The sequence below is a fragment of the Lipotes vexillifer genome, unplaced genomic scaffold (assembly GCF_000442215.2).
Source record: "Lipotes vexillifer unplaced genomic scaffold, Lipotes_vexillifer_v1.1 scaffold1, whole genome shotgun sequence".
NCBI lineage: Eukaryota > Metazoa > Chordata > Mammalia > Artiodactyla > Lipotidae > Lipotes > Lipotes vexillifer.
Window position 1 is genome coordinate 191,215 of NW_006779068.1, and position 19,526 is coordinate 210,740.

General features: G+C 34.4%; 1 protein-coding gene across 1 annotated transcript in view; it reads right to left on the reverse strand.

Moving 5' to 3' along the window:
• Positions 1-19,526, reverse strand: part of IPO8 (importin 8) — a 71,395-nt gene that overhangs the window by 27,689 nt on the left and 24,180 nt on the right. The window contains exons 9-19 of the mRNA XM_007452171.1: positions 18,101-18,235; positions 16,134-16,233; positions 13,746-13,822; positions 13,338-13,454; positions 12,079-12,168; positions 10,599-10,764; positions 9,393-9,553; positions 8,453-8,578; positions 6,448-6,514; positions 3,112-3,237; positions 2,411-2,508 (exon numbers count right to left, since the gene is read on the reverse strand). Coding sequence (XP_007452233.1) covers positions 2,411-2,508; positions 3,112-3,237; positions 6,448-6,514; positions 8,453-8,578; positions 9,393-9,553; positions 10,599-10,764; positions 12,079-12,168; positions 13,338-13,454; positions 13,746-13,822; positions 16,134-16,233; positions 18,101-18,235 — 1,263 coding nt within the window. The remainder of the gene's footprint in view (positions 1-2,410; positions 2,509-3,111; positions 3,238-6,447; positions 6,515-8,452; positions 8,579-9,392; positions 9,554-10,598; positions 10,765-12,078; positions 12,169-13,337; positions 13,455-13,745; positions 13,823-16,133; positions 16,234-18,100; positions 18,236-19,526) is intronic.

The following is a 19,526-nucleotide window of genomic DNA, read 5'->3' on the forward strand; positions in this document are numbered from 1 at the left end:
TCACAATTTGTTTTAAAAACAGAACGTTTTCATTACAGTTCAGTAGAGAATCGCATGCAGAAATATGGTCAAGAAGGTTTTTTTCACTTAACTTACGTGGAACCCAAACATCAAAGCAATTCACATAACCAAGCTAGTGCAAATGATTTTCAACGCTTGATTTGGATATTTTGAGTATGTCGGCTATTTCCCACGTGGTATAACGTTGATTGTTCTCAATTATTGTTTCGATTTGATCGCTATCAACTTCAACTGGTCTACCTGACCGTGGTGCATCGGCCAACAAGAAATGTCCTGCACGGAACTTTGCAAACCACTTTTGACACGTTTGATCAGTCACAGCACCTTCTTCAAACACTGCACAAATCTTTTTGTGCATTTCAGTTGCGTTTTTACCTTTCTTGAAATAATAAAGTTTAATATGCCAAAAATGTTGCTTTTTTTCTTCCATCTTCAATATTAAAATGGCTACACAAAAATTCACCAATTCTGATGTCTTTTTTTAAACTCACAGTGATATGACAGCTGTCACATACAATCTAACAAAATTGTTTCGAATGAAGTTAAAGACAACTAACTGCTACTAGAGCCATCTGACAGAAAAAAACAAACACACCTTTTGGCCCACCCAATATTTAATCTCTGTACCTTAGTCCCCATCTGTAAAAAGAAATATAGTAATATACTTATGTCATAGGATTATATGATACAGAAAGAAAAAAATCAGCCCCTTTTCCCAAAATTGCATTTACTTGGTTTCTTTGTTTGCTGGTTTTGTTGGTTTGAGGTTTTGTCCCCCCACAAAAAGAAGAGAAACAAAATATAGTACAGTAGCTTAAAAAATGGGCTCTGGAGCCAGATTACCAGGATTCAAATCTAGCTCCAACACATAACAGCTATGTGACTAGGTCAGTTTTCTAAACCTCAGACACAATGCAAAATGCCTGTCTCCTCTTTAACAAAATAATGTTGTAAAGATTAAATAAATTCATGTGTATAAAGTGCTAAGGAAATACCAGTGTACAGTAAGAGTTCAATAATAAGACCAGAAATAAGAAATATATTTAACTACTCGACAAGTAGAAGGACATCACTGTGAAGACACTTTTACTATATCTGCTATAATACAGAGCAACTGTGAGTTATAAAGGACCACGTAGGATTGTTATGTTTTCTACCTTCCCTCACTAGTAGCAGCTGTCTCTATAACTTAGGAAAAAACTGAAGACAGCCAGGTGATTATGACTTAACAAGCTGGGTTATTACAGAGCAATATGAGTCTCCAAAAATCGTGATTCTACTCCTGCTGTTTACATGTGATGAAACTTAGTGACTTCCCAAAATCTCCCAGGCTCTTTATAACTGAACTGAGACCTCCATCAGATAAACTGATTATCAGTTCAGCGCTTTTTTTTTTTTTTTTTTTTTTTGGTTGTTGTGGCCTCTCCTGTTGCGGAGCACAGGCTGCAGACGCGCAAACTCAGCGCCCATGGCTCACGGGACCAGCCGCTCCGCGGCATGTGGGATCTTCCCAGACCGGGGCATGAACCCGTGTCCCCTGCATCGGCAGGCGGACTCTCAACCACTGCGCCACCAGGGAAGCCCAGTTCAGCGCTTTTAACAGAATCTGGTACACATCTCTTCTAGGGAGGAAAATAGGTTGTACACTAGCTATCTTACTCCCAACTCCAAGGCCAAACTTAGGTTTCTGGCTATTTGAGCTTTCTAAAATCTGCCATCTCTATGCAATACAGTTTTATATTTATGTATATATTGATACTTACATTCACCTAAAAGAGGAGGAAAGCATTAGTCAACAATGATTCCCAGATATAACCAAGAGGGCCAAATCTAACTTGTGACAAAGATAACATAGTAGACAATCATGTCTGTGCATAAATACAACAGTAGCCATTATGTGGCTTACCAATTATCCTGTATTGAGCTAAATGATGCTGTTTTTCCAACTATTCCAATTTTTTGCCTTATTTATGTTCAAATTACCTATATCTAGTGTCTTCTAATATATACATTCAATTAAAAGAAAAATCAATAACTGACAAACTGTGTGGTATTTTCCTAGCACTCTTTTTTAATCAAGGAGCAAGTCTGCATTTTTGAAAGAAAAAACACAAAGAAAATTATTTACCTATGCATTATAAAGTACACAGCTATAAAAGTAGCAAACATTCTTAAGTATAACACACAATATGAAATTTTCAGATTATGATTCCAAACTCCATTTGAAAATACAAAATGAAAAATATATGTTGATGAGAGCAATATAGAACTAAATGTATAAGAAACAAATTGAGAGAGTACCTGAAGTAAATTACAACATTAGTAAGTAAACATTAGTAAGTAAACCATTAGTAAGAATCACTATGACAAATGATTAGGACATGCTTACCTTTCTACACATTGTAAAAAGTATTTCTAAATGCTTTGGATTTGATAGTAAAGTATTTGTATCTATTGTCACATAATTATGCAGAAGAGGCATCATGTCTGGAAAAAAATTCAAAATCCCAGTGAGACTTGAGTAACAGAAGTAGAAATAAATTATTACCACTGAAAGCATATTTCTGTAGCACCCACACATTACTATCTTCCCTTGCAACCTCAAAAAGCTAGAAATGAAAGTGTTAAATCCACCTTTTTTATAAATGAGAAAAATCTGGATCAGAAAGACTAAAATGCTCATCATTTATTATAGTGATTGTTATTAATTTTCTTCTTTTTTTCCATAGCACTCATCACCATCTGACATACTGTATATTTGCTTACTTTGCTGTGTGTTTCCTACCCTCTCCCTCCCCCCACTAGAATGGAAGTGTCAAAAGGGCAAGGGCTGTCTATTTTTTTCACTGATGTATTGCTGAGCTTAGAACAATACTTGGAATATAGTCGATATTCAGAAAATATTAATAAATATATGGATATATACTCTGACTGCAAAGTAATTTAAGATACAATAGGCAATATGGTCTCCCTCCTACTACCTCTTTTCCTAGGGCTGAAAAACACTTCTATGGTAGCACCACCCTTTACTCGAAAATAGTATCTATTTAGACACCGAAAAGCAAAACTGTTACATGGTCAAAGTCATACCTGTAAAATATTCAAAACAATCCTGCTGAAAAATCTCATATAATATACCTAGAAGTTGCCACATTTGAGGAGAAATACCATGGCAGGTTAAACTATATGCCAGTGAAAGAATTTCTTCATAGAATTCTAGAAAGAAGAAAATCTCTAGTTAGAATCCCAGGAAATAGCAAAAATTAAACACAAAGACCACTCAAAAGAGGATTTAGGCTGTACACTCACACATGTTTTACATCTAATGTACTTTTGAGCATCTGTTTCTCAGCATTCACATCTTCAGCTACATCTATTTGCCACCTTCCGTTTCTTACCAAGATCTGCTCCCTACTCAACAAGACAAGCCAAAGATTTGTTTTTACTGAACTTACTTATAATACTGAAAATTTATATTTTTTATATTTTGTAATATAGAAAGTATAGTTTATATATATATATAACTATATTAGAAATGGATACAAGAAGGAATAGATTATTGTATGTGGCTCCTACACAGGATTTTAAATTTACAAATAATTAATGTTCTTCAGAGAACTCAATTAATTTAGGTGAAAATATCTGTCTGTCTCACATATTTTTACAAACTATATACTGGACAGTATTTCGTCAATTTACAAAGCTTGTAAAATTTGTACAGTATTTCTTAATTTATCTCAAGACAATTATACTCAAAGTAGAAGAGTCCAAAGGGAATGTTCTTGCATTTGTACACATATTTATTATTATTACCCTCACTCAAAAGCAAATTATATCTAAACATACAATCAGAAAACACAAACCTCAATACAAAACTTTCAAATAATTCCTACCATGTCACTGAACAAAAAAGTCTAATTTCAAAGTTAATTATTTTTTTCCCTTCTTATTAAAAGGAACTAATATTCACCCTGGAATTCTGAATAAAGTTTTTTTCTGTAACATTATTTAAAACTTAATACATTCAAAAGCTAGTAATACAGATATATGCCTTACCAAAAGCAAAATAAGATGGAAATCATAGATACTGGGAAATAATTTGTTATGTAAGACAATCACTTGAAATACAACCAATTGTCTGAATATAAAATTTCTGAGAGTTCTGTTCAGGAAAGCAAATGCCTCTTCCCTAAAGTGAAGCCTAAAAGATAGAAATATTTCTTTTCACATTCGTGACAGCTATGGCATGTGTGCATTACCTGGCTACTCAGATGCTCAAGACCAGGACTCTGAATCTTAAGGGAGAAACTAGAAGGCACAAAGCTGTTCCAGTTTTGGGGGGCAGGGGTGGGGGGACAGGGTCTGTGTTGGAGTCTGGACTATGGTAGGCAGCAGCCTAGGACCCAGTGTTGACAAAGGCAGCACTGGCCTTCTAAGCAGACCACTATTATGGCAGAATCCTGGCTGGCTCTGGCCAACTCCAGCCTTCCCACTGCTTTGGTGTGCTACGACTATCCTTCTGCTAAATTCCATTTCTGCTTAAACTGACCAGAAGTTTTTTCATTTATTCTCAACCAAGAAGACTGACTATTAGGGTAGGATGGTTTTACTAACTTTGACTTACTGCATAAGATAGAACAGTTAAATCAGTAACAGCTAAACCTGGCTTCTAATAATAAATTAACTTCATGAGTAAATTAGCAATGAAAACAGGCAAAGGAGGGAGGGAGAAGTGGGACAATGGAAAGAGACTGGACCCACGGACACAACATGGTCAGACTACTGTGACGGGGGTCCTGGATTAACAGATTCAGCCCATGACATCTTCCAGAACAAGTTTGGTGGTTGTTTTTTTTTTAATCTGAGATCTTGCATGGCCAAATATTGGTTCAAAAAAGGGCCACTAACATTATGTGCATCACAGCTGAAAACATGAGAGAGAACAGCTATCACCCTGGGACTAGGGATGAGATTAGAGGAGACAGGCAGCTGAAACCATGGCTTTCTCCTCTGCCCACCACACCCAAGAAATAGGCCCCTTTCCTTTTTTTAACATCCTGATGTTGTAATTGCTCAAAATAAATATTTGGTGTCGGCAGATTACAGGAGGTTGGTATAAACTACTTCCCTCTGCTTTACTTTACAGTTTTTCCCTCAAGATTACTTTAAATTTAAATGGAGATTACATCCTTGTAACTTATTTATTTTATACCTAGTAATCTGTATCTCTTAATCCCCTTCACCTGAAATAAATAAGTTACAAGCATGTAATGCACAGCGCAGGGAATACAGTCAATATTTTATAACTTTGTATGTAGCATATTCTATAAAAATATCAAATTACTACATTGTAATCCTGAAACTATTATAATACTGTAAACCAATTTAAAAAGTCACATTTGAAGTCCGTAAAAAAATTTTTTTTAATGGAGAATTTTCAGTTACAATCTCTTCCATGAATAAGGACATAAGTGAATATACTCTTTTTGAGTGTATCAGAATCTCGAATTATGGTCCAGGAATCTTCATTTTAACTAGATCCTCAGTGATTCTTATGCACACCGAAGTCTTAGAACTACTGCTTTATAGCAACTATTTCAAAAGTAAGGAGTACCCTTGGCAGGGTGCAGGATAATCCACTGAGATGGGAGAAGAATGTTATTAGAACACTTAGTGGATCTATACATATATATTTATATTTAATCTCATGTTTTTACATTTCTATTTTTATGTATGTAAATGTAGTATAGTAACACGTATATTGCCTATAAATAGGTATTCAAATATTATTCACATATATTAGAAGTACATGCTCAATTTTTTACTAATGGTGTGAATGATAAAAAGTTTGGAAACAACTGCTCTTAGGCAGTAACATGCTTTTGTTCCATCTTTCTATCTATACACTATAGAGATGCATTTCCCTCATGCCCACAAGATTTGGGGCTGGCACCTTCAAAATGCTTGGATACTATGAAAAAGTTGCCTCCTCTACAAATTCCAATCAGTGTACAACATCCAGCATTAGCTACTGATTCTACTCAGCAGTCAGGCACCATAACAGATAACAGAACAACAATTAATTCACACTTCTGATAGGATATATGTCTATCATTTCACATTTTTCAATCCCAGATTAAAGTAACCTCACCTGAACCTCGTCCCAGTTCCTCCTTTCTAAAAAACTTTAAATACTCTGTTCTTTAAAAACTCCAAGACCAAAAATTCTTAACTGGATATGTTAAGCTTACCTCTAAATGAAAATCTGGATGCCTATTAGCAGAAAGTATATCTAAAAGTTGAACAGAATGCAAGTCTCTCTTTCTCAAAACTGTCCATCTTGTTGAATTTGAAGGGCTAAAATGCATTTTTCATCAAATTTAAAAACAGTCCCAATTTACCTTTTTATTCTACCTTTGAACTTACCAATTACATGTTTCTGTAAAACAAGATCAATGATCCGTAGACAGATATTCTCTAACTGCTGAGTAACCTAAAGACAAATTTTAAACATTTAGTTTAAAATTCATCATAACTCTTAATCTATAAATTTAATATTATTCCAATAAAAATACCCACAGGACTTTTCTGAGAAGAGAAATTGAGAATTCTAAACTTCATGTGAAAAATTAAACATGCAAGAATAACCAGGAAATACTGAAAAGTAGACTCATGATAGAAGTGGCAGTTAAATTCATAATAAAATTACAAATTAAATTACTTCCTTATCTCATATTTTATACCAAAATTAATTCCTAATATATCTAGGATTTCAATGTGAAGGCTTAAGCCATAAAAATTCTAAGCATATGTTCCAGATTTCTAATTCTGCTCTTCATACATTAAGTATTTGTACACGTGTAAATATTCCTTTTAAGGAAATCTTGTTTTCAAAGTTTGCTTTTAGTAAGTCAAAGTTCAAAATCATAAGACTGGTAGTCAGGAGACCAAGATTCCAGTCCTTGTTTTGCCTCTAGTTACCTATGACCTTGGTAAAGCCATTTAGCTGAAGGCTTTAAGTTTTTTCATCTGTAGGTTAAGGAAGCTGGATTTGATTAGTGCATCTCAATTTTAACACATGCCTCCCTTGATAATCACAAATAAGGTCACATGCTCCTTTAATTTTACATGAAATTCAAAATAAAATTAATATCAAGAATTTAAAAATTAAAACAAAAAGATAAAATGCTGTTTTGTCTTCAAACTAACCCTGCTGCTCATTCTACTACTGCCCATCCTCCACACACACATATTTGGGAAAACTTGACAAGGCGATGTCTAAGTTCTCTTCAAATTTAAAATATAAGTTCTACATATAAAGTGAAAGAATAATCCTTAAGTATACATGTAACTTAACTTGGAAATCTCACTTTTACTGATAGGCCCATACTGTTTCAACAAGGACACAACAATACAATAATGAATACAGAAAAAAAAAATTCACACTAAGCCTTTTGGGCAAAGGAAGCCCTGCCCAGGAGAAGAAAACTGAACCATTTTTAAGAACCTGGTAAGTGTCCATTGGTATGTGATAAACACAGGATAAGTCAACAGCCACAGGGTTAAACAATGCTATTTAAAGAACCAGCACCTGCTTCCTAAGTCCCACTGTACAAAATGAGAGCTGCCATCATTGCCAAACAAGTCAACCGTGCTCACAGAAGTAATGAACACAAATCTAATCTCAGTCAAGTAGAGGCTATGTAATATATAATACTTGGGGAAGAGAGCAGCAGGTTTTAGGTAGGGATTAACTGACATATTATCAGGATATATCAACCGACTGCAACCCCAAATCTACAACTTACTAGCTCTGTGAACATGATTCAGACTCTTGATACTACCTGAACCTTGTTTTCCGCTTCTGCAAAAGGACACTACCATTACACACTCTATGGCAGGGTGACATAGTAACATTCTATCAGCTAACGGATATGAGAGAACTTAACAAATGTTTGCACAAATTCTTATCCCAATATTGTTCTGGAACTCAGTTTAGGAAAGATGATGTTTTAAGCTCTTCTTCCCTTCCATTCTCAGATATTTGTTACATCAGCATTTTGTTCCATTATTTAAAATTTGCCACCATGATTGAATGGCAGTCTCTCTCTGCCAAGAAGACCAGACTATGGATTCCAAAAAGCACGGCTCGTGTCTTATTCAATTTGATATCCCCCCAAACCTAGCCTGGCACATAGCAGATGTGATGAACTGAACTAAGCTTAGCACAGAGAGATATACTACATACTTTAAAACCACATGTAATATTTCCCTTCAATCATTTTAATACTTTTCTTTAAAATTTGAGGGTAATTTTTAAAATCCAGCAACATAAATAGCAATTTAAAGGTTAAGACTTTAAAATTCATCACCGGTGATCATATAAATTTCAGTTACTATAATGACATAATAAAACACAAAGAAATCCTACCTCTTTATGATCTTCTACAACTGTCAAGATAGTATCAATGGTATGTAAAATTCCCATAGCCATTACGGTTTTGTCTTCGACTTCTTCGTATTCATCACTTTGAAGAACTTTGCCAAATATCTCAGCCTATGAAAATAGCAAACATATTCAACAATTAGTACTGCTATACCCGCCCTTCTCTATAAGTTAGCAAAAGGGCAGTGTCAGGCTTCCCTGGTGGTGTAGTGGTCAAGAATCCACCTGCCAATGCAGGGGACATGGGTTCGAGCCCTGGTCCAGGAAGACCCCATCTGCCGCGGAGCAATTAAGCCTGTGCGCCACAACTACTGAGCCTGCACTCTAGAGCCCCCTAGCCACAACTACTGAGTCCCGTGTGCCACAACTACTGAAGCCCGCGCACCTAGAGCCCATGCACCAAGAAGCCACTGCAATGAGAAGCCCATGCACCACAACGAAGAGTAGCCCCCACTCGCCGCAGCTAGAGAAAGCCCGCGTGCAGCAATGAAGACCCAACACAGCCAAAAATAAATAATAAATAAATAGATACATAAATTCTTTAAAAAAAAAAGGGAGAGTGTCATACATCCAAATGTCAAACTTTAAGATATGCACTTTGCCAAGTGAATCAATGATAGGATCTGTCTTGTTTTAAACATAGGCCTTTTCCCCTTATCGATAGTCACTAAAGTGGAATATATATTAGCTATTATAATCAGATAGCAAATAATTAACTTCTGGTTGTCATTAAATAAATAAATCCAAAATCTAGGAAAACTTAAAAGTATATATAGAAATTATTAACTGTCAGAATTATTAGAGCAAATATTTTTATATTAGCATTTCAGTTACATGTAAACTGAACTCCAGATTTTGGAGTTTAATTTATTTAGATTATTCAAAGCCTTTATACCAACTAACATAAAACTTTGCCCAGTCTTACCAAGTGCTGAGTCATATCAACAGCAATTGAGGCTACCTCTTGACTGTATTCACATATCATCTTCTGGATAACATTAGTAACATCATCATTTTCTGTCTCTCTAACAATGTGCAAGAGCTCCTGCATAATAGGCCTCACGTGTGGCTTCATATATTCCTTAGCTAATGCAATAAAAAACAAACTCAGTAAAAAAATTAGCCATTGACAAGTGGTGAAGGAAAGTAACTTGGTCACAAGGTAAATAACACAGGGTAATAGCTTCTAGATAACATATTTGCTTCACAGTGAGTAAGTTACAAAGCTGTACCAAAATAATGTTCACCAATGTATCAATTTTCCCATGAGTAACAGAGGGATAATCAGTTCAGCACAGTAAAGAACTGTCCTGCCCAAAATGCCAATAGCACCCACTGGGAAATTCTAATTACACATGTGCTCTGTCATCAGCATGACTTATCAAACATGAATATGTTATCATGATACAAGTATAAAAAATCATGTACATAAAGACTATGCCCAACACTGATGTGCCTGTTCCCTCCCCCACCCCATCTCTCATCACCCTTCTCCCCACATGTGCTTATGCAATACTGTCCTTCCATTGGAACACTGTTGAATAGAGGTAAAGGTTCACGTTCTTCATAAAGCCGAATTTACTTTCAAAGGTTTATTTGAATTTTGAACAGAACATTCTTCTAAACAAACAAATGAGATGTGTTATCACTCACTAGAAATGCTACTTGCTACTTTCAGAACTAGCAGAATCATAGAATCCTAGAGTTGAAAGGAATCTTAAAGCCATCTAGTCCAATCCCCCTAAATTTAAATATACAGCATCTAAGTCTTGACACATGTGCCTTGCCCAGGTCTACATGGCAAGGTAGTAGCACAATCAAAACTAGACCCCCAGGTCTCTTGATTCCCCATCTTCCAATCATCAACTTCTTTTCTAATCTAAAATTTTTCTGGAAACCACAGTCAATAGACACTCCTAAAAGTGGCAAGAATAAACTCCTATAAAATTCTGAGGGGGCAAAAGCTCAAAAATCCAAACCCTGAACCTTAAGACTTAGGGACTCATCTTTGTTAGGGAAGGAATTGAACAAAAGTACTTGAGAAGACCATGTCAAAAAAATAAATTAAATACACCCTCTAAAAGGTGTGTTTTTATTTTAAATTTTTTAAATTTAAAAATTTTGTCTTTACCTTGTGTCTGGTTAGAAATTAGTGACTGAAGAGCAAGGGCAGCTTCAACCTTGACAGGCATCTCCTTATCTTCAATCAGGCTCTTCTTTGCTAGATCAACTGCATTTCTTAGGTTGAGCTCATTATGAAATTTCAAAGAACTGAATGCATGAAGTACCCAACAGGACTATGTTATAAGAAAAAAGTTAGTAGGAAACTATTAGGATTATGGCATTATGTAATAATGTCACACATATAAGAACTTCTTACTAAGTAAAATATCATTAATTCTACCAAGTGATATTTGTTTATTTATTTGTTCTTGGAGAGAAGCATATTAGCCTTAGTTGCTAACTTCTGGATTTCCCAGACTTCTTATAATAAAGGCAGTTTTATTAGTTCTAAATTACCTTTATGCAACATCATTATTCACAGGAAAAAGAAAACAGAGCCAAATTTAAGTGTCTCTGAAAAAAGAAATCGTGTCAATGCTTTTAATAAATATTATGATTCATAACTTATTTATTATTTATATGCAAAAGCACTATGAACCAACCAATGCTGATATTCATTTACTGGTCTTCACAACAAATAAATGAAATATTATTTTCCCTTACACTAACTGGCTTAACAAACTTGATTTTTTCACTCACACAAGACACGAAGAAATTTAACTTTGCATAAATTACCAAAGTTTAAACTATTAGACCACAGAATCATATTATTTTTTTAAATTCTCTATGTGCATAAAACATAACTGACAGTAATTAATTTGAATGACTAAAGACTTAACAAGAGAAATACAATTCAGAGAGTCTGCAGAAATAACAGCCTACTTATAAAAATACCTGTGTGCCCTCCACATCGCTAATCTACATTCACACAAATATTTCCCTAGTGACTATTATCTTCTGTTTATAAAATGGTTTAGAGTGTACAAGGAATTTTAACGTATATTGGTTTCAGCAAGACATTTTGTTGGGCTGATACAGTTATAAAAATAAGTACTAGGCTCTTAAATTAAAGTTCTATTTTTATTTCTCCATAAAATATATTATTTCTATAAATAATATACACTTAGAACACAAATAAATTTACATGGATTATTATTTTCTCCATTTTATTAAGTCATATCTAACTATTATACTGGAAATCATAATCAAGTTTTTAGCCAAAATATAATTTCCATGCTGTTTTGGACACTAATCAGCTTATGAAGTTTACATTGTACCATTGCTGTAACATCATCCCTCTCACTGATTGTTTTGCATATGCAGCAAGTGAGGCTAGGGGGAAAAAACAGCTGGAATTAAAATCTATAAATTCCTTTATTCACTAGTTTGCTCTTTATTCAGCTTATGTGACCATAAAAGACATTCTAATTGCCTTCATTTCGCCTCAATATGTGGTAAAAGGTCAACTTATTCAAAAATATTTAGTTCAATAATTAACTTACAAATGAAGATTTCAAGATACTATAATGGAAATATGGAAAACTTACTCTGGCTCGAAGGTATCCCAGGTTAGACAATAATAATGGAAATACGTGATTCTGCAACAATAATTCCATTTGGTCCTTGAATAAACTCTTCTGTTAGGAAACAGAAATTAAGTTTAACTTACCAATGTCTTTTTCATATGTAAAAATCACTTCCTAATAAAATACGTTTGTTATGACTTACACTTAATATACTTCTATTTACAATTTTGTAAAATTATTTTACCTACATATTGCATGTTTTAAAATAAGACAGAAATAGTACTTTAGATATAATTTGATATTGAGTGATCTTTCTAGAAATAAATAACACTAAAGTCATTTTGTATCTTTTTTTTATACAGCAACATTTTCATATTGAAAAAGTGATGAATAAAAAGTCATTTTTTTTTAGAACTACCATATGACCCAGCAATCGCACTACTGGGCATATACCCTGAGAAAACCATAATTCAAAAAGAAACATGTACCACAATGTTCACTGCAGCACTATTTACAATAACCAGGACATGGAAGCAACCTAAGTGTCCATCAACAGATGAATGGATAAAGAAGATGTGGCACATATACACAATGGAATATTACTCAGCCATAAAAAGAAATGAAATTGAGTTATTTGTAGTGAGGTGGATGGACCTAGATTCTGTCATACAGAGTGACGTAAGTCAGAAAGAGAAAAACAAATACCACATGCTAACACATATATATGGAATCTAAAAAAAAAATGGTTCTGAAGAATCTAGGGCCAGGACAGGAATAAAGACGCAGACATAGAGAATGGACTTGAGGACACAGGGAGGGGGAAGGGTAAGCTGAGACAAAGTGAGAGAGTAGCACTGACATATATACACTACCAAATATAAAATAGGTAGCTAGTGGGAAGCAGCTGCATAGCACAGGGAGATCAGCTCGGTGGCTCTGTGATCTCCTAGAGGGGTGGGATAGGGAGGGTGAGAGGGAGATGCAAGAGGGAGGGGATATGGGGATATATGTATACATATAGCTGATTCACTTTGTTATACAGCAGAAACTAACACAACATTGTAAAGCAATTATACATCAATAAAGATGTTAATAAATAAATAAATAAATAAAAATGGAACTATCGAAAAAAGTCATTTTTTTAATTAAGGAAAGAAAAATATTTAGTCAATTCAATTATGTAGAAAGTCACCAGTTTTAAATTATCCATAACTTTCATATTCTCTCATTTGCCTCTGCTACACAGTGTTATTAAGTAAATTAAATTTGAGTAGCTTAACCTTCAATAAAATATCAGCTAGGGAACCAATCACATGCAGGGCTCCATCTTTCTTCCTAGGGTCAAAGTTCGGGTCTGTCAGGATTTGATAACAGAATGCCATCATTTTTGGCAACACCTAAAGAAACAGAAGAAACCATTTTAGTCTATATGAACTTCTACTGCCTTACTATTGTATTAAATATGATGTACAAATTTTCAAAAATAAAGCCATTTTATTGTGTGCTATCAAGCAGTTATAAGTAAGAAAACAAAATATTCCTTTTCCCTTACAAGGACAGAAAAATATTTTTAAAGTAACAGATTTTAACTACTAACATAATTTTTCAAATACTAGGGGCATTCATTAGAGTGTCAAATGAACACAGGCCACCTTTCAGTTTTGTATTTAAAAAGAATAACTATATACCTCTTTTCTTTTCTTTGCAGCTGTATATAAGAGAGTCTGGGCTGCTGTGGTGGGAGAAGCATAATCTTCGAAAATATCTAAGATTTTAAAAGTTTAAACCATGTTAGCAAAAATACAACTACTTATTATAGATTTTAAACCTTATTGACCACTATTCCAAAACCAAGAAATAAAACAGTCAACATATAACACTGGTTTACAGCATAAAAAAGCTAAAGATATATCATCACTGCTCTCATGCACAATATTTATCAAATATTTATTTTAAATGTTTTTAAAATATTTTAAATAGTTATTAAATATTTATATTAAATGTTATTTATTAAATATTTAAATTTTATTTGATATTTATTAAAATAAACACATTTAAATATGTGTTTATTTTAATAAATATCAAATGTTTATTAAAATACGTAAATAGTTATTTAAAAGGTTGTCCTTTTAAATAATCATATTAAAACAAATAATACATATTAGGCATATCTGTTTCACTGAGGATAGGAAAAATGCTTTACCTCTTTCGAAAAACAATAAAAATTTATTTAGTGCTTACTATGTGCCAGGCACTGTTCTAAGCTCTGGGGATACAAATATCAAACAAAAATGGTTCTCATGGAGCTTACGTAGTAAGAGAAAGAAACAAACTGATAATACACATATAGACACTCATACACACACAAGATATTATAGCTGAAAACACTCCATCTCAGATAGGTTAAGTAATTTGCCCACAGTCACACAGTGAGTAAGCAACCAGGCCAACATTCACATCCAGGCTGTCTTAACATCAAAGCCTGAGCTCCTTCAGTTTTTACCAAACCTAAAAACACCATTATTAATATCAGTCAATACATTTAGACAGGGGTATTTTGTTAATATAAATAACTGCACATGACAAAAATATAAAAAGAAAACTAATAACGTAATTGTTCTCCCCAGTAGTTATCTAAAAGTAAAATACACATATTAAGTAATACCCACTGCATTCTACAGAAGAAAATGATTAAGGAAAAAAGGCACTTTAGCTAGTCTTGAATTATCCATATTCTCTTTTAATCAATAAAATGTAAATTCTATCAATCAACACACACAGCTCTTAACTATTATATTTTATAAAAACTGAGATACTTTCTTATTTGATATGAAGAATAAGTAAAATAATGGTAGCCATCTGAAAGTTAAACAAATACACTGCACATTATAAAAATACGTATCATAGAAAAGCTGGACACTAAAAACATGCCTTAAAAAAGACAAAAGAAAGACCAGTTAACCATTCTGCTCTGTCAAAGCAAACTAGGAAAACAAAAGCATTAGAAAGGGGAATTAATAAATCATGCATATGTACAATGATTTTCAAATAGAAATGATAGAATGGAAGGATAAAGCAGTGGTAAATACTGTTTCTCATTCACTTGCTTTTCCTGTACTTTGTCTCCAAAGGAAAGAGGCACTTCCTCACTTACTGAATCAAAGAATCTAAACACAAAGCACTGTTAAAACAACATAGCCCAATAATCTAGCATCTATATTAGTAGGCTTAACTCAAGTAACTAGAGACATATGGCCCAACAAGGGGAAAGCACTGTGGTCACAGTACCTTCAGCATGCCTTGGGCAGTGCGAGTCTTATCAATTATTTGTTTCAACATTCACTGAAGGCAGACTAGGGCCAAGAACTTGCAGAGGAATGCAGGGGTGTAGAAGGGATGGAGAATGCAAAATAAAGCAAAAGTAAGATAAAGTCCCTGCCCTCAGATAGCTTCTTCACCGTGGGAGGAACAGAGGTACACAAATAACATCTTCCTATGCTAAGTGCCTGAGTACTCCAGTAAGTGCTTAATTCAAACTGGTGACAAAAGGGAATGAACTTAGGCAACCTACACAATTCAACAGCTTCCTGGAAGATCCAAGGGTAAAAGGACCCACAGAGAACTGGGCCACACAGTGGGGTCATCAGAATTAATCTCATTCCCCTGTGGAATACTCAGTCCCTAGGTTCAGGATGCAAACTAAATTGGGGTGTTCCTAAAATACGCAGAAATGCAAAGGTCTCCCAGACTGAGAACAACCCAATCTACAAATAGGTATCCCAAAAGGCACAGAAAGGAATGGTCCCTGCAGATCAGCATCACAACAGAAAGAGTTAAACATAGATGGCTCCATGACTGCTTCAGCACCCATGAGAGGGATGGACAAATAAAAGCAGCTTTTCAGCTCAAGTCCATTGGTTCAACAGAACATCAAACTCTCACGAGTTTCAGAGTTTATCGTGAAAAGCAGAACTCTGGGAATTTAACAAAGTAGTAAAATCTGCTTAAAAGTATAAATTTAGTTCTATTACTTTACGGAGCCAGGAACTGATGAGGACTAAAATCATCTCCATTACCAAATTTCATCCTTATATACTCATATGGATCTTCCTGCCACAGCTCTTCATCTTCATCTTTATAACACATCACAGAAAAAATCACATCTTCAGAGATATTCTAACAAGAGAAAAAAACAAAACAACAAATGGGTATAGACTATTCACATTTGGGGAACACCAATAATGAAAGCCTTCCTGAAGTTAGTTTTCCAAACTGTTATATTAATCTTTCTGTCAAGTTTGCATTGGCTAAAGTGAAAGCAGGAAAGCAAAAGCCTTGGGGGTAAGGGGTAGAGGTGGGGGCAGAAGAAGTTAAACATAAGATTGGTTGTTTTTTTTTGCGGTACGCGGCCATCTCCCGCTGCGGAGCACAGGCTCCGGACACGCAGGCTCAGCGGCCATAGCTCACAGGCCCAGCCGCTCCTCGGCTTGTGGGATCCTCCCAGACCAGGGCACAAACCCGTGTCCCCTGCATCGGCAGGCGGACTCTCAACTATTGCGCCACCAGGGAAGCCCATAAGATTGTTTTTAAACAACAACTGATTAAAGGTACAGAGAAAGAGATGAATGCTATTCTTTGAGGCAAGAGCGGGAATAAAAGTTTTACTTTAAAAGTTTATCAATATTAAACATACCTAAACATACCTTGATTCTTTAAGAGAAATAAATATCAAACCAAGGTTATATTTACTATTATATTACTTATTGTGAACATTTTTACATTTCCATTTTGATCCTAAATGTCAATATTTCAACAACATTAACATTTTCTTCTTTTTCCATTTTCAACAACTTAATTTCCTACTCTACAAGCGCAGGCTTCAGTGGGGGGGAAAAAAAATCACATCTAACAGCCTCTATGTTCACTGCTGCTAATGCTCTACCAAGCCTTTCCGTGCTCTAACAATTACATATGTAAGAACAAAATTATCTCTTATCACTTCTTCCAAATTAAGTAATTCTAAGAGAAAAAAATTCAACCTAATAATCAGAGTTTTCTTACTTCTACATTACAGCCATGTAAAAATAAGGCCAAAGGCATCAAGTAGAAAAAAAGGCTATCACAGTTCACCCTTACTTTACAGGCACACAGTAAAATAAAATGAAATCTGTATCTTTATTAATTGCAAAGAACCAATCACTATTTGATCAAGGGAATTAGGCAAACATTATTAAAATGTCCACAGAAAACAATGCAAAAGATGTAATATCTGTAAGACCTATAATAAGATAACACTAAACAAATTCTATCCTAGACACCAAAGACAAAGTAAAAGATTGCTTTACTTTTTCGATACCATCTTAGAGATTACAGAATTTAAGAATTCATAGTTTGAGAGGAAAAAATTCCATTCCTAACATCTTTGAATTACCCAAAATTATCTGTATGTAAATATTAATTTATTTATTAATGGTCCATAATTTTTCATTCTGATTTATTCTTTAATAACAAGGCTGATTCTACCTTTAAGTACACAATTCATATAAAAACCGAAAACTTTAACTTCTTTTATAGAATTTAACAATCCAAAAAGAGAAATAAAAACCTTGTTTGCTCATACCTACAAAAGAAAATGGTCATGTATCAGGCTGCATTTCCTGCACAATAACACTAACTTAGTAGAGCCCTGGGGACTGTTTTCAAAATGCTATCATACAAAATACCTCATTTGATCCTAGCAACCTTTAGGTAAGAAGGGGAGAAAAATATTATCTGACCTAACAGAGGAGAAACAGAGGCTAAATAAGATTCCAAGCAAGATTAACTAAATCCAAGTCTTCCAGTTCATACAACTTGAAAACTTCACTCTTCTCAAATACTTAAATTTCCAGGTCCTTCATATCAGATATAAGACTGAATTCATTTGAAATTATTAATGGAAACAAAAACATATTAAATATAAAATATGGGATTAGTTAACACTTACCCTGTCCAGAAAATTTAACCAGAGAATGATTTCCGAGAGCTGCTCCCTGACACTAACCTGTATGTGCGGCTTCATCTGCTTCCAGGTTACAGAATGAACAACACCTTGGTTGAGATAGTTGAATGCTTGCTGAAGAACACGGGGAGCTACATACTCTTTCTGCCTATATTGGTCTAAAATTTTTAGTAGTACCTACAGGAAAATAGGAAGAGAAAACATAGGAAAACATAAACAATTTTAAAGTTAACAGGATGGGCATTTTAGGCATGACATAAAGCCAATGCAGAAGTCATAAAGATAAAAATTAACAGATTTTTAGAGAAGTAAATACTTTGTGAGACAGCACACGAGCTGTTTTAATTCTTAGATAGGTCCTTGTGATATTGAACTGAAGGGTGTCTCACTGTGATTTTCAGCCATTTATCCTGCTTCTAACCTGTGGAACTACTCAAAATAAGTCTATACACTCTTCCACATACTAGCTCTTCAAATAAATTAAGACTCCTGTCAAATAGTAACAGATTTGACTAAGTGAACACTGAAAACATCCATATAGCAAGAGACACCATAAACATATTTTAATATTTGATAAAGGTGCATTTCAACTGGAAGAGAAACGGTAAGTTACCCAAAAAACAGTATTGGGACAGCTGACTAGCCCTCTGAAAAAAATTAAGGTGGCTCCCTAACTAAACTACACACCTAAATAAATTCCAGATAGGGAAATATTTCAACAGCAATGAAAAATGAAACCGCAGAGTAACTAAAAAAGAGTGTGGAAAATTTTTATTTTATAATCTCAGACCACGGAAAGTCTTTGTAGAAATACCACAAAACTGAGAAGTTATTTTTTTAAATATTGATTTTAAAAAAAAGATTGTTTCTAAGGAAAGAACCATGCCCAAAGCAGCTGTGAGGACCCAAGGACACGCAGTGAGAGGCTGCACTACAACACAGGGTTCTTTTAAAACATGTACAGAATTTATAACATGAATTCAGTTCAAGTTATATAAAGTTCAGGTTTATAAAATTTGTCAGAAGTCCTACTATCACCTAGAAACTCCTTCTGCAATGCAGGCTAAAAATGGATGCTACTAAACACAGTTCTTCCTAATACAGTTGCTGTTCACACAAAGTGGAGGTGGTCGCAGATGAGACACAACAGTAAAGAAGAGAACAGTTTTTGATTTAAAAAAAAAACTTTTTAAAATATCAGGAATATATACTTTAAATGACCAAGGTTCAAACAGTTTATGACATGGATGCAACAGCATGAAATTTAAATGTGTGTGTACATACATGTTTATGTGACACTGGAAAACCTCTACTGAACACACCAGAAGAGGGCATCAACTTTAGGATGCTTACTGGGGCTTAACAGCAGTGGAAAGAGCAGAAGACAGAGCTAACCAGCTCCCTGATTATCCTAGTACCCAAAATGAATGGCTGAATATATAATTTTATTCATCACTCACCAATTTTC